This window comes from Ischnura elegans, chromosome 4 (assembly GCF_921293095.1).
Source record: "Ischnura elegans chromosome 4, ioIscEleg1.1, whole genome shotgun sequence".
In the NCBI taxonomy this organism is placed as follows: Eukaryota; Metazoa; Arthropoda; class Insecta; order Odonata; family Coenagrionidae; genus Ischnura; species Ischnura elegans.
Genome location: NC_060249.1, coordinates 37,713,237 through 37,727,891, shown reverse-complemented (window position 1 = coordinate 37,727,891; position 14,655 = coordinate 37,713,237). Strand labels below are relative to the sequence as shown.

General features: G+C 37.1%; 1 protein-coding gene across 2 annotated transcripts in view; it reads left to right on the top strand.

The window, feature by feature from the left end:
* LOC124157286 (mitogen-activated protein kinase kinase kinase 4-like) overlaps nucleotides 1–14,655 on the top strand; it is a 34,184-nt gene that overhangs the window by 2,340 nt on the left and 17,189 nt on the right. For both annotated transcript variants that reach the window (XM_046531882.1, XM_046531881.1), the window contains exons 4-11: nucleotides 2,571–2,734; nucleotides 5,708–5,889; nucleotides 7,215–7,403; nucleotides 8,050–8,168; nucleotides 10,656–10,845; nucleotides 11,198–11,260; nucleotides 12,094–12,379; nucleotides 13,751–14,295. In XM_046531882.1, the coding sequence (XP_046387838.1) occupies nucleotides 2,571–2,734; nucleotides 5,708–5,889; nucleotides 7,215–7,403; nucleotides 8,050–8,168; nucleotides 10,656–10,845; nucleotides 11,198–11,260; nucleotides 12,094–12,379; nucleotides 13,751–14,295 (1,738 nt within the window). The remainder of the gene's footprint in view (nucleotides 1–2,570; nucleotides 2,735–5,707; nucleotides 5,890–7,214; nucleotides 7,404–8,049; nucleotides 8,169–10,655; nucleotides 10,846–11,197; nucleotides 11,261–12,093; nucleotides 12,380–13,750; nucleotides 14,296–14,655) is intronic.

Sequence of the window (14,655 nt, the reverse complement as noted above, 5' to 3'; positions counted from 1 at the left end):
TTATAGCATCTTGCACGACGCCATTAGGCCCTGAAAGCATATATAATGTTATGCCGTGTTTTTGGCGCCAAAGCAACATGGACTCATGAAGCAGAGTTCTTTACCCGGATAGTAAATTTATTTCATTCTTTGAGTGAATAAATTCAAATGGGGTCGAATTTTATGCAAGGGGTCTCTTGGTATCGAATCATCTAATCCAGGGTCCCTGCCAAAATACATGCAACGGAAAATTAGTTGAAATCGGTCTCGGGAAAAAGTGGTGTGAAGACAAGAAACATCGAAGATATTTTCCTACATTTTCCAATAATCTGGAATGGATGGCCATCTTGTAATACTTAATACAATCATACATTAGGTATACCAGATTAAAAATATCTCCCATTCCCCACGAGTAAGATTCCTATGCTCGGTCTTTTCTAATTATAATAGCTCTATTTGGTTGAAGTAAAATATGTAAATTGCTTCAAAGTTAAAAAATCCTTCGCGGAGAAGACCCAATGCAGTTTTCCATGCATATACTTGAGTAAATTGTGCCAGAGGTAGTTTAATTGCGGGGAGATATTCTAAGCCTAGTTCACCAAAGGCTGATACATAAACTGTCCTTGGGGTTTGAGAATAGGAATAAAATTAAAAATAAAGGTTTCTCCCATATTCCACGTAAGTGGCTAAATATATGTAAAATACTGCAATTTCCAATAGAAAAAGGCTATACGGTGATATTATAAAAAAATAAAATCTCTGTAGGGGAGTGAAAATGCACGCAATCGAAAGATATCCGAAGTAGAGACTGTACTAATGGCGCGGGTCGAAAAAACTGAGCAGGAAGAGCTCACCTTCTCCACCACATGCACATAACAGAATACTTTGCATTTGCATGCATTTCTCATAAGAATGGCAAAAATACTTCTAAAAATAGAGATAACAGGAGACACAGAGCGACTTGTAGTCTATTCCGCGGTGACATAAAACGACTTTTTTTTTGAGCCCCGAAATTTGATCATTTTTTCCCCAAAGATTTCCCCAATTCTAATTTCTCTTTCAAAATGAAATAAATATAAAAGTTTTCCTAGAACCTTCAATATTTCCCGTGAATAATGAATTGGTGGACGTAATTATTCGAGCATAGTAACTTTAACAAACTCAAACGAAATAAATGAGAAAAAGTCGAAAAAATCTATTTCTTTTTCCGAAACCAATATAATCAAACCCCTATTGAAAGGATCGTTCAGAAAATGAGTTGCAAATATGTTATGGAAGAATGTTATGAGTTAAAACGGCATTATGTAAATATTAAGTTTAAACAATAATAAAAAGAGAAACATATTATTCAACTGTGTTTAGCTTGTGTATTGTGACCGTATTTTGAAATACGAAAATATTTTTCGTCGGTGAGATGAAAGGAAGATTATGACTAAATATTGTTTACAAAAATTTTAATACGACTTAAACGGGGATAATAACCGTCAAATATGGCAACATTTAGTACAAATATTCAGAAGAGTGAAGAAAGTATCACATTTTAATTTTTTTGTAATGACGAAAAATCTTACAAATTAAAAAGTACTCCATAAATGTAAAAAAAAGTACTAAAAAAATATAAACTTTTTTCAAAAACGGAAGGCATATCAAGGTAGCCTGATCCAATGTGCGTGCGGGAAACCATCTTGAGAGTAGAAAGAACAGAGCGGAGGAGCGTAGGGAGCGATTGAAGGACATAGGCCGGCATGGCATCAATGTGATGCCACCCGCCCGTTGGCAGAACCTATGCTGGGCATCAATGCTATGCCATCCGCACTCAAAGGGTTAATCTGAATAGAAAACTGAGTGACTGAAAAATATTAGTAAACATAATAATGAGTATTCTGCCATATTTATGTGGAAGAAGAAGGTAAAAGCTTATCCTTTGCTCCGAAGACCACCCCTTTATGATTATTTGTGCCCCTCTTAACATCTTCTTACTGCCATCCTCATTTCATATGGTCCATAATTCCTTCTCTCTCTTTTCCCCTGTTTCTGTTTGTAACTAACATTCTTTCCTTTATCACAGCCTTCAGCATTCATATATTCCTCAGTGGACCTCCCATACAGACCTGCTTCCTCTTTTTCTCCTTTGGCAACTTCCTATTTTCATCACCATGTTTGGAATTTCATTTCTACTTTCTTAATATTAACATTGGTATACCATACAGTGCCTCACTTCACATGTAGGCCTTTTCCAGTCCTGTATTTGTATTGATGCACAGTGCACTTGTAGTCTGTGTGTCCAGTTGAAAGTCAATGTAATTACAAATAGCAAAAAAATCTTCTTGGGAACCAAGCAAACGTAGACATTTGGTGGAGTAGCAAATTTCCACAACGAATATGAATCAAAGTTTCTTTTTGAGTTCACCATAAATGCTTGCTAGCCATCATTTTTTCTCTTTTGTATGATTGTATATAGCCAACATACTAGAATCTTGCGGCTTATGTCATGTAGAACAGGCTGTATGTAGGAAAATGTTGATTATTTTGTTGCTAATGAAGCTCTTTACATTTTTAGAAATATATTCTTTAAATTTTTTGATTTTTAGATTGCAATATGATGCACAGCCACCTTCAAATGAAGAAAATGCCAGTGTGAGGACTGGATTGCCACAGACTCAAGCAACAGGAAATAGGGTACCACTTGAGGAGAAAGAGACTAATATTCCATCCCCTGACACTCAGAAGAGCACCAGTCGATCCAGAGCATCTGGTAATCCATTAAAGATTGTACTTCAATATTTCTCTAATGCATTTGATAAGCTACTTGTCCATTATCATTTTTGAGCAAAGTCATATGCATTAGGAATTAACTGTACAATATGACATTTAAGAATCAACTATAATCGATAAAGGGTGGAAAAGTGAGCGCTGCCAATAGATCTGGGAAAATGTTACCCAACCACCTTTTGAGTTTTTTTGAGATTTTTTGGAGAAAGGAACAGATATTTATTTTGAAAACTGACTGAATGAAAAATTGAAGGACCCTTACCACGAAGAGGGGTAATATAAGACAAGGGGTCCGGGTACCTGCTCCCGGATTTCGAGGGTACAGCCTAAGTCCTGCTTTGTTGGGTCCCGAAACTAAGACTTTGAAAAAACCGCGACCGTCATAAAAGGGAGAGAATAAAGAAACGTATATTTTTGGCATTTGTTCTCCTGTGTATAAAAATCTCTGACGAAAATTTGCGGCTCTTGTCTCCGAGGTCAAGAAATGTCCTGCCGCATGTTTTCGTCATTAGTAGGGAAAGGGTTAATGGGGTTCCATAAATACTCATATTGAACCTTTTAAGATTAATCACTACATATTAGGAAGGAGCAGGGATTCAAAGATCATAATAAGCCCATGGGTTTGAGATTGGATGAATGCAAATTTAATCAGTGTGTGATTGAACTGTTCAAGTTTCAGGGTCAATTGACCTTTAATGTAAAATATGTAAAGAAGGAAGTATGATTGGGGAAATTCTCATTAGGTTTTCCAATGGTTGAGATTCTCCTTGGTGGATATTTCAAAGCTCGACTCGGGCATTGAAATATTGGACCGTGGAGAATCTGTAAACAATTCCTCCAACTTGTTCATGGGGAAAGCTTACTAACCTATTTCAAGGAAGTATAGTAATTATAAAAATCTGTTTATATGATGAAAATATGGATCTACAGCTCATCTCTGAACACAGGCCCACCAATTTTCTCCAAGTTGTATATCCATGGGTGTTTCCTTTTCCATAGTAACTCCAGGTTTGAGAAAAAAATCAAGTTATGCAAACAAGTATTGTCCCAATAAGTATGGTATGGTACTTAGAGGAGGCAACCGACAGCTGCTGTCATTTGTGCCATGAGCGAAGGATAGGTAAGGAAGGGTGGAGAGAAACCCGGCATTGGCATTAGCCTGCTCTTAATGAAAGGCACCAAGGGGACAACGGTTTAACATCCCTTCCGATGGACGGAGTGTTACAGTTGAAATATCCTCCACATAACAGTCAAGCAGGGATCGAGCAGTCTCAGAAAATTCTCTGACATCGCCGGGATTTGAACCCGAGCCCATGGAATGGGAAGCCAAAACTCTAGCCACCACACCAACCCGGTTCCCTTCCCACAAAGTGAAATCATTAAAACCAAACTTTGTCTTATTTTGACAAATGTTTGTATTTATTTGGTTGGACATCTGTTAAAAATTTACCAACGACCCTCTGAATTCAGTTCTGTAAAATTTTTAATAATGGAAAAGAATAGGAAACTTGGAAAAAAAAGTAATTTTACCAGCAGATATATTTTTAGTTTACTTTGCATCAGTTAATGGTTTTCTTTAGGGATGTGCGAGTACTTGAAAATTCGAGTCAAGTCAAGTAGTTGGCACTCAACTCAAGTGTTTCAAGTAGTATTACGAATGTTGAGTCGAGTCAAGTACTTTCGGTTACAGAGCTATCAAGGCCAGTGAGTTCAGAAATCTGCTGACAGGAGGCACTATTATGAAAGTCAAGAAGTCGCTCTAATGCCTTGGCCCTGAAGTTTCAGATTGCTGTATGCGTAGCAGTCAGTAGTTGACGTCGCGTTGGTGCCAAAAACCTTTACGTCAGCCACGGCGGCCGACCGTCTTCCTACCCAGCGGCATATTCAGAAAATCGGAGTGAACCTCTGCATCCCTCATACTTTACTGTGCGATACTTTTATACCCTGCCCTGCTTTGTTAACTCAAATGCTGAGAGAATACGTAAACATTGTTTAGATTTCTAGGAATAAACATGTAACTTTTCGGCTTTAGTGAACAATGCTGGTGTTTCCCCGTTTGATGTCACAAATAGTGCCATCTTTTTGCCTTATTTAATACCTATTAATTATGTCCAATGTTAATATTTGTTTATTCCTTTGCTGCGTTTTCTTTCCTTCTTGAACTAACAAAACAAGAAATGCTAAGGTTGATTAAACAAATTGAGAATTTAAGAAAAAAAATTTGGTCCATATGGCTAAAGGTAAGTTCTATAATTTGTTCGCATCGTCCAATTAAATTCCATGAGGATTCAAGATCCTAAAAAGTCATTGAATTAATTTTTAATAAAAATTCCTATAGTTCTCAAATATAGCAAATATGTCAAGAAAGTATGTACTTGTTCATCCACACGAGTAGCAAAAGGCAATTTTCTGCAGACAGTAATACTATATCAAGGATATATCAAAACCTGCTATCTAATCATGTTGAACAATTGACTTTTCTGCATGAGAATTGGGAAGGATCCAATATTACATGATTCATTTACGTATGTAATTTTTATTACAATGGTGCAAATTCTTTTATTCAGAGCTCTTTTCAGCTGTTTGGATACAATATAAATTAAATTGACAACATATTGCTAGAGGTTAGTTAATTTCAATTTTACTAATGAACTGTTTTAGACACATTAATTTTCATTCATCTTCTAATTCTGATTCAATTATCGTCAACATTCCTCATTATCTTTTCTTATTTAAATTAAACTAAGCATTCAGGATAGAAAATTCTCAAGGGGATTGGAAAAATGGGAATAAGTTGGTGCATATACATATTATCATATTGCCAGATCCAGAAATGACCAAACTCGACTCGATACTCGCGAGTAGTTTTCATCTCGACTCGAGATCAAAAAGCACTACTCGCACATCCCTAGTTTTCTATGAACTAACTTTCCTGATAATTTAAAATTATTTTCAGATGTTGCTGGTGCTTCATCAGTGGCAGAAAGCTATGGCTCAATCCCACACATTGCTTACAAGGAATTACTGATGGCCACAAATGGATGGGATAAATCCACTGTTCTTGGAAAAGGTGGCTTTGGCACTGTCTTCAAAGGAACATGGAAAAATACTCTAATTGCAGTCAAAAGAATTGAGTTGGTATGTGTACTGTTTATTAACGAGACTTTTAACTTTTGGTTTAGAGCATTTAATCACAAATCTCATGGGGCACTTAGCTTTGTCATCCACCTAACTAATTTTAAAGTTCAGTTTTTTCCATAAAATAAACATAATACATATTTATTCCGCCTATCAGTGGTTGAATATATTCATGACTTTGAGCTGAAGTAAATTATGTATGAGGAAGCCAATGAAAATGATCTATCATATGCTTGAAAATCACTAAGATGTATTTAAATTCATTTAGGGTGCCTTCACAGTTCGGGGTTGCATTGTCACTACGGCTCACGAGCCAATCAGAGCTTGTCTTTGAGGATTGATGATGTTATGTCGCCAGCTCGCGCGTCCTAGCATAAAAATTGAACCTGTTGGATTTTCTCTGCGTGAAGGCGGTAGTATGCCATCAATTTCGAATTGGTGTTTATTTATGGGAAGCTTAGGTATACAAATATGCAAGATTAACTCTATTGGGCGTGACAAATGCTATTGATTTCATTATTTACTAATATTTTGAAGCTAAGCATAGATATTTCGTATCTTTCCTAAACATAAGAAAAATGTTAACCCTAGATTAGATTACAATCACTGAGGAGCATAGATTAGCGTAATTTATACCCATCAATAGTATCACAAGCTAAATACAGCGTGAGAGCTCCTTGTTGGTGACTGCGGTTGTTTAAATTCCAATATACGTATTTAATAATTGTGCCCTCATGATCTGCTCAGTTGAAGCTATTTAGATAGCATGACTAGGACAATCTGTTTGAACAACAGTTATCATACATAAATATTCCTGATAAAATTCCACGTCACTCGTGTTCACTGATTGTACGTAATTTGTTATTTTTCTGGTATTCTGAGCTAGGAAATCAAACTTATAGGTCATAATAATGCATAAGCAAGGGCTGTCACTACATACATTATTATGGACTTTATGGTTGCCATATTAACTTCCAATGCTATTTACAGTCAAGAAGAATAATATAAGAAATGAAATTGCATAAAAATGCACAAAAGAACATTTGTCTTGTGCATTTGGTTCAAAATCATTTGATGATATGCTCATAAGCCGATATTTAGAAGCCGACACTTATTGCCTTTCATTTGTTTTCGCAACGCAGAGCTGTGAAGGCACCATTACTCTCATTCATACTTTATTCTTTCAATAAGATTTTTTTAAATTATGTATTGTCTAGATGTCATAAGACGTAAACTGAGAAGTTTCAAAAAATTATGCAATTAACACTGGAACTACTTCTGATGCACTCATCTGTTAATTCTTTTGTCTTTTAATTCCTGTAAAGAGAGGTGGTGAAAATGCAACCAGCCATCAGGCACAAATGGAGCAGTCTCTGAGGGAAATGAAGTTTCTGAATTCTTATCGGCATGATAACATACTGCCTCTCTATGGATATAGCTTGGATGGTGGTGAGCCGTGCCTGCTTTATCAGTTCATGCCAAGTGGTTCTCTCGAGGACAGACTTCTATGTCGTGTAAGTATAGTTATATTTTCATGCATGTTTATATCTATGGAGGATATTTTTTTACGTGTCTTGATTGGAAATGTTATTACTACCTTATTTATGCTGCAAAAATCTCACTCAAGTCTTTTTTGTAACTCATAGGACTGGCTTCTGGTCAGTTGTTTTTCTTGTTCTTGGTAGTGATATGATTTGCGAGAGGGGTCATGAGAGCCGCTAGTGGCCCATTTAACTTAACTGTGAGGCACATTAAGTGTATGAAGTCCACATAAATGCATGAATTAAGGCATGTTAAGTATACAAAATAAGGATTATTTGGTATTAGAAATATAGCCGTCATGCTCTAAAGATGTGTTAGCAAAAGAGCTATGAGCTGTAGCCGAAATTCTATTCTCACTATTGGACCTTAATGGACTTTATGTAGGACTTTATATCTATTCATAGCTTAAGCATTTTCTACAATACAGTCACAATATCATTAACAAGTTAAATTTACTGTATCTTCTGTTTATCTTTAATCTGTTAGTCTCCTCTCCCATAACCTAAATAGCTTCTTTAATTTATTATTTGAATGGGTAAAGTGAAATTAAGGAATTCTGTGGTCTTCATAGTGTTATCATTAAGGTAATAATTTATTCCTTCAATCCCTCTCCAACAGAATGGCACTCCTCCACTGTCATGGCAGCAAAGACACAATATTGCAACTGGCACTGCTAGAGGACTTCAGTTTCTTCACACCATTAAGGAAAAACCTCTTATCCATGGAGACATCAAAAGGTTAGTTGAAGGTTTGGATGTTTTTCCAGTGAATTCCAACAAAGGTGGTGGTTTCCACCCCCTCCAAGTTTCCTCCTGCAAGTTGACCTATCCATCCACTCATTTCTCTAAATTCAAAAGCTCATGTCACCTAAATGCCATTCTGCACTTTTAGGTGATATGAGCTTCCAAACAGGCTCTTCTCTGGAATTTAATTTAATGAGTGACTTGAGACAAGATGGTAAGGAAGTGATGCATGACTGCACTTGAAAAAATATGGGCAACTTCCTCCTGTAATAATTTATTCTGGTTTCACTGCTAATAGTAAAAAATGCTTGTGAATGCCCATTAATACTGTGAAGATACTAATGAATTTCTTTTGTGTGTTGGGTTACTTTCAAGGCAATGTGCAGCTTTCATTATATTTTGTCCCTATAAATATGGCCAAAAGACATTAGACTTACTCACAATAACTTTTGGCTTCAGGGACTCCTTGTTCTGGAAATTTTCAGTAATGAAGACAAAAGGCCCATCGTTAAAATCAGAAAAGAAGTTCTACTGTATTGAAAACCTCGAGTTTGCTGAACATGAGTGAAATAAGTTGAGACAATTGTGACGTACATCATATCCCCCTTTATGAAAGATGTTTACCTGTGAGGAAGCTTTGCTTGAAGGATATCCTCTGAGGAGGATAGGGCAGATATGCTGCAAATCATTAATGTATGTATAAACTTGGAAAGTATTTTGCAATGACTTTCATAATTGTTGAAGTAGTTACATGAGCATATGAGATGAGTTGAATGTTTTAGAGTAAACTATTTGAACATAGTAGTTGAAGAGTGTATAATATAGTGAGTTGCTTGTAGACGCTGAGCAATGAAAATCATGCATAAAATGATGCATGAGTTAGAATGAGTCGGACAAATGCCTAGATTTCCTGAATTGCCTACCTGATTTTTATTTTTTCTTAAAAATTGTGAGGTTTTTCATTTATTTTAATTTACATATATTTTATCAAAAGCATGGGAATAGCTATGAATAAGTATGGATATTATTGGTGAAAAAATTTTTTCCTAACCTTTTGAAAAGCATGTTTCAATAGGCTAGGGGTGCGTAGTGACTAAAGATCTACTTAAAGTCAGTTTCTGCTGAGAATAGCCTCCTAAATATGCCTTGTGTAAGTCCACAAGGCTGGTTCTAGGCCACTGAGAGCCTAGTGATGGTGGGCACAGCCAACAGCAAAAATAAGTTCACACAGCAGTGTCTCCGACGACTAACAAGGGGATACCACGTACCTTGCTCCGCCTTTTTCAATGCCATATTTTTTATGACCTTCGGAATTGTGAACACATCTCTGAACTAGTATGTAGTGGTTCCGTTGAATGGGCCTTAGTTTGGCTGTAGTTAATTAATTTTCATGCAGAATTTTTCACAAACCTTGTATAATTCCAAAATATCGCCTTTCTCTGCAGACGGGTCAGGTGGGGTAGTGGTAACGTACGTGATTCTCACCCAGGGGGCCAGGGTTTGGGGCTACGTCATGGCAGTTTATTTTGTTGTCTTCATTGTGATCATACGGCGTCAAGTTTTTCATTAATTTTAATTGCAGCGAGCATTGACATTAGACAATTTTTTATCTTAATAATGGCGTTTAGGTGTTTAAGCAGTGTCATTTCAAACGTGGATAAATGAAGGCTACACTTGCTATTCTCCTCAAAAATATACCAAAAGATCAACGGGTGGCTAAAACAGTGACTTTTTTTTTGAAGAAATGATATTTGTTGGTGGGCCTCTTGTTATTATATTGGAAGGACTAAGGAAGATTTTGGGAAGCAGCGAGCACAAGACACATTTGGCGTAATTGTTGCTTTTAAACCTCTTGTGTGTGTTGTACCCTCGAAGGGCTCCCCTTGAGCCCTCATTCTCTCTGTAGTATCTGCACCATCCCCCTGGGGTATCCATGATCCTGGGGTAATTTTACCGAATAAAATGTTAATTTTGTTCTGACCCCCACTACTTCTAGGATCCCCCCCCCCCTAAGTTACCCGCTAAGCTCCCCTTTGTCCTTAATCTGAATTACCCGCAACCATAAACTTAGGTAAAATTGCAATTGTAATAAATGGTCCTGTATAGAGTATTGGTCTGTGCAGTGGCCTGGGAAGCCTATTGTCCATGGTTTAATTTCCAGTCAAGAAAAATTTTTTCCCATGGCAATTAATGTGAAATCTGATAGGTGAGGTTGGTCCTACCATTTTGTCGTTGGCTCATAGTATGTCACATTATGAGGGATTTTCTCATGGTCCGTCACACTCTTGCAAATTATAGGGCTACTTTCTAGCACCCAGGGTTACAGAAATCCATTATAACATTATGTGCATGTGAAATGACTCTGAATTGCGATGTAGAGCTAGCTAAAATGGTTTTACAGGTGTGTGTCATATGTGACCATTAATATTGGTAATTTCATAGATGGGTAATAATTTTCCCTTTTCTTTCAATTTTTTACAGTGCCAACATATTGCTGGATCAAAATTTTGAAGCACGCATTGGTGATTTTGGGCTTGCTCGTGAAGGCCCAAACAACCAATATACGCACATTAAAGTTAGCCGAGTGCATGGCACAAGGCCATACCTTCCAGATGAATTTTTGAGGTCCAAAAAAATCTCTTCAAAAGTGGACACTTATAGTTTTGGAATAGTAAGTAGTAATGATTTATTAGTATGCATGTATTTAGTCTCTTAAATATTTTGAATGGCTTATGAATGAATTTTGTAGAGGCAGTGACCTTTATGTATTCAGTTATCAATTTGAATGTGCTGTTAACATCATTCCATTCTTTGAGGTAGCTACATAATATCTTTAATATCCCTTCAACTGTCCTATCTCAGTATTTGTCCAAACCTTCATTCGTCACTACTTACCTTGATTTGATTTTATTATTATGAAATGGCTAATTAAAATTTCATTTCATATAAATTTAGTCTTTTGTATGAAAGTGGTGCTTAGTACTGTTGTTTTTTGTACAAAGTGTATATGGTTTCCTTTATAGGTCCTGTTTGAACTGGCCACTGGACTGAGAGCATATGATGAAGGGAGAGCCAAAAAATTCTTGGTAAATAGAAACTGTCTATTGTGGTACTCGATGAAAACCAATTTGATAATTCATGATGACAAAAGTAAATTTTTGCTGGGTACCGCACCTAATGACAAAAGTTAAAAAATGGCAATCTTTGAGTTTTATGTCATTGTCATTATGACTTAAATTCCAAAATATGTGAGCCTTCAACGGTAGATTAGGAATCTGGAACTTTCTTGATGGTGCTAGCAAGCCTAATATTGCTAACGTATAACTAATTTTAGATGATCTCCAGTGCTAAGAGCAAAGTAATGTTCTATAAACATGCTAGTCATTCACATGATGTATTGCTTGATTACATATTTTTTATACTTAACACGTTAATAAGTACCTGAAAATATTTATTAATATGATTAAATTTTGGAAAGGTGTGTCAAAATATCAAGTAATTGAAATAGACTCCAAGTATTATTGTGGAAAAGTATAATTAAAAACATTGTCAAATGTCATTTTTATGTGTTGGCTATTGTGATTTTATTTCTAGGGGGTGAAAGATTACTTGCTCTGAAAATTAGTCTATTCCCCTGAGCTCACACTAATTCTATTGAAAATAAGATTGTAAATATCACATAATGTACGCAGTACTAGGATTCATACTCAATGTTTAGTCTTTCTTTTACACTTTTTTATTCTTCGTTCTCAATTCTTTGTACTCAAAGTACAGACAACCCACATAACAATCAATCACCAACAAAGCAAATTTCTGGCTGTAAGCCATCTCAGAGGCGACCACCATCAAATTTTTGCTGTCAGCACACAAGTCTACCCATTTGTGTTCATCAATTTTCACAGGCATGCTAACTTTTCAGAAGGACCATGTGGAGTGGAGTGAACAAGAGGGGACAGAGTTATCGTTGATTGATCGGAAAGGAGGGCTGGAGGGTCCAGGGATGACGGAGTGGGCTGGCAATGAGGGTGGGGTGGCCGCTTGTCCCAACCCCGAGCACAACATCAGGAGCTCAATCTTTATGGACCTGTTGAGGCTGGGGAAGCTGTGTGTGAAGAAGAGAGCAGGGGAGCGCCCCGAGATGGTTTTAGTCTTGCAGGAGCTGGATGCCATGGCTGCCAGGAGGGAAATTGCCTGCCGAGCTCTCAGTAAGTGCATTCCGAACAATGCTTGTATGAACTAAAAAAAGAATTCGTTTTTGTTAATTTTTAACCTGCTATCTGAGCAAAGGTAAATTTACATTAATTGTTATAAGGCTATCTCATTTCCGTTTAATTGCAATTCCTCATGGCCTGTCTTGTCACTTAAGAGCATACTACGGACAAATCATTTTGCAAGTAACAGCCTAGTTATCAGTAGAGGGATAGAAGGTATATCGGGCAGCAAATGGAGACCCAGGTTTGGTTTTTTGGAGGGTACAACCGCAAAGGCTGGGAGCCAAGTGGCTCACCTTATTTGCCCAGTCTCCTCGGGAGGGGTATGAAGAGGAAGGAGAAAAAGGAACAGAAGCGCCACCACCAAGTGGGTCCAGCGATGCCTCCAGAGTAAGGATAGGGAGAGAAAGATTGGGATGGAAGAATTTCGCACTGCCCTTTAGGCGATGTGGGCTACCACTGGTGAAACTATGATTTGATGTTACTACAGAAATGGAAGAATATTCTGTAAATAAAAATACTCCAAAAATTTTTCTGTGTATGGGACAATGATCCTGATTGCTCTAGCCATGTAATATTTTATTTAAAACTCACTAGGCTTGTGTGCATATTCTAACATAGCAGGAAGAACTTGCCATGAAGATGAGCTACTAGTTGTTTTTTTAAACTTTGACAATATTGCAAAACATCAGGCATTGCAAAGCCGTAGAAAGGTTTTTGCTACCTCAGTCGTTGAAATTGCCAGAAAATACCAATGCTATGGACTGCCTGAGCACTACACCTTGCATTACATATCTCTATGATATTGCTGTTATAATTAGCTTTGGGAACTTAATCATCTGGGCAATGACCCATAAAACCAGTAATGCATGGTCTGGTTGAGGGGAATTTTTTCACATTGTATTCAGTGGAAGAGTTATAAGTGTTTTGTGTGCACTCGCGGGCCTCTCCATAAATGTATACTGCTGGGTAGTCTGTGGTTATATCCTTTAATAATGATACTATTTTTCTTGCCAAGCATCATTGATCCACAAAGAAAAGGACTAAGGTTGTTTCATACTTAGTAAACGATTTCCAAGTTTTTATAGAAACATATGTATTCATATCATAAGTATGTTAAATTGGAACAATATTTTGCATTGGCAAAAGAGGTATGACTCTAGCTACATCACAAGAATGGTTTTCTCAACAAGTGGAAACTTCACTAGGGTGTTTGTTATACACTGTCGATACCAGTCCCCATTCACCATTTTGTTGCTGATGTCTTGAGAGATGAACTTTTTGACTTAAAAATTATTTTGTTGGATCTAAAATTGTGACATTTTTGGGAATTTTCGTTATTGATTTTATTTTTTTGTTTTACAGAACTTGCTAGAATAAACAGCCTTACTCCTTCAAACCCGTATGAGAGGCAGTTGATACATGATCAGCGAAGGATGTCTCCCCAACCGATGTCTCAGCCGAGAGCGTCATCTCCGAGTGGAATGGCATCTCCATACCCTGGGATAGCAGTTGTTCAGCCTTTCTCTAACCCAGGCTCTGCTACTTCCACAGCCTCAACGGCACCGAGTCCCCACATGTTCCTCCCTAGCAACCTGCCACACTTTTCAAATAACCCACAAGTTCAATACAGGCAGTGGCAAAACCCTAATAATAACCATAATGTGTCCCCCAATATCCAGCTGCCATCTAGAGTACCCTCTGTGCATGTCCATCCACCATCACCTGTGCCACTTGAGGATAAATTTCAAGCCCATTATGGAGCCAATAATGGGTATGATGGAAGCAGGGGTTCACAAGTATCACAAGGGATTCCATCCTCAATGACTGTGCCATATTCAGAGGAGTTCCTGCCGGCCACTATACCAGGACAAGGAAGTGACAGCATAACTGAAGCTTCAAGACATCAGGTAATGAGTCACTATGCGACAATCATTATCCACTTTACTTTTCCACAGGATTTTTCAATGCAAGTGTGAAATGGGTTTCTCTGTTTTTTTTTTAGTACATAATCATGCATCCCGTCATTAGGAAATCCCTGAAGCCATTACTTAAATGGGGCTTTTTTTCATTAGTATTACTGCAAAAGTTTTTATATTTTACAATAAATATACTTGCCAATCCATTTATTAAAATATATGTTCTTGCTTATTATTAAAGCAAAACATGCCACGTGCAAAATGAAAATGGTAACTTTCCTCACAAATTTTATTACTTCGCCTAGTGCCGCTATCAGAGTGCTGAAGTCATGATTGGTCGAGTATCTCGTT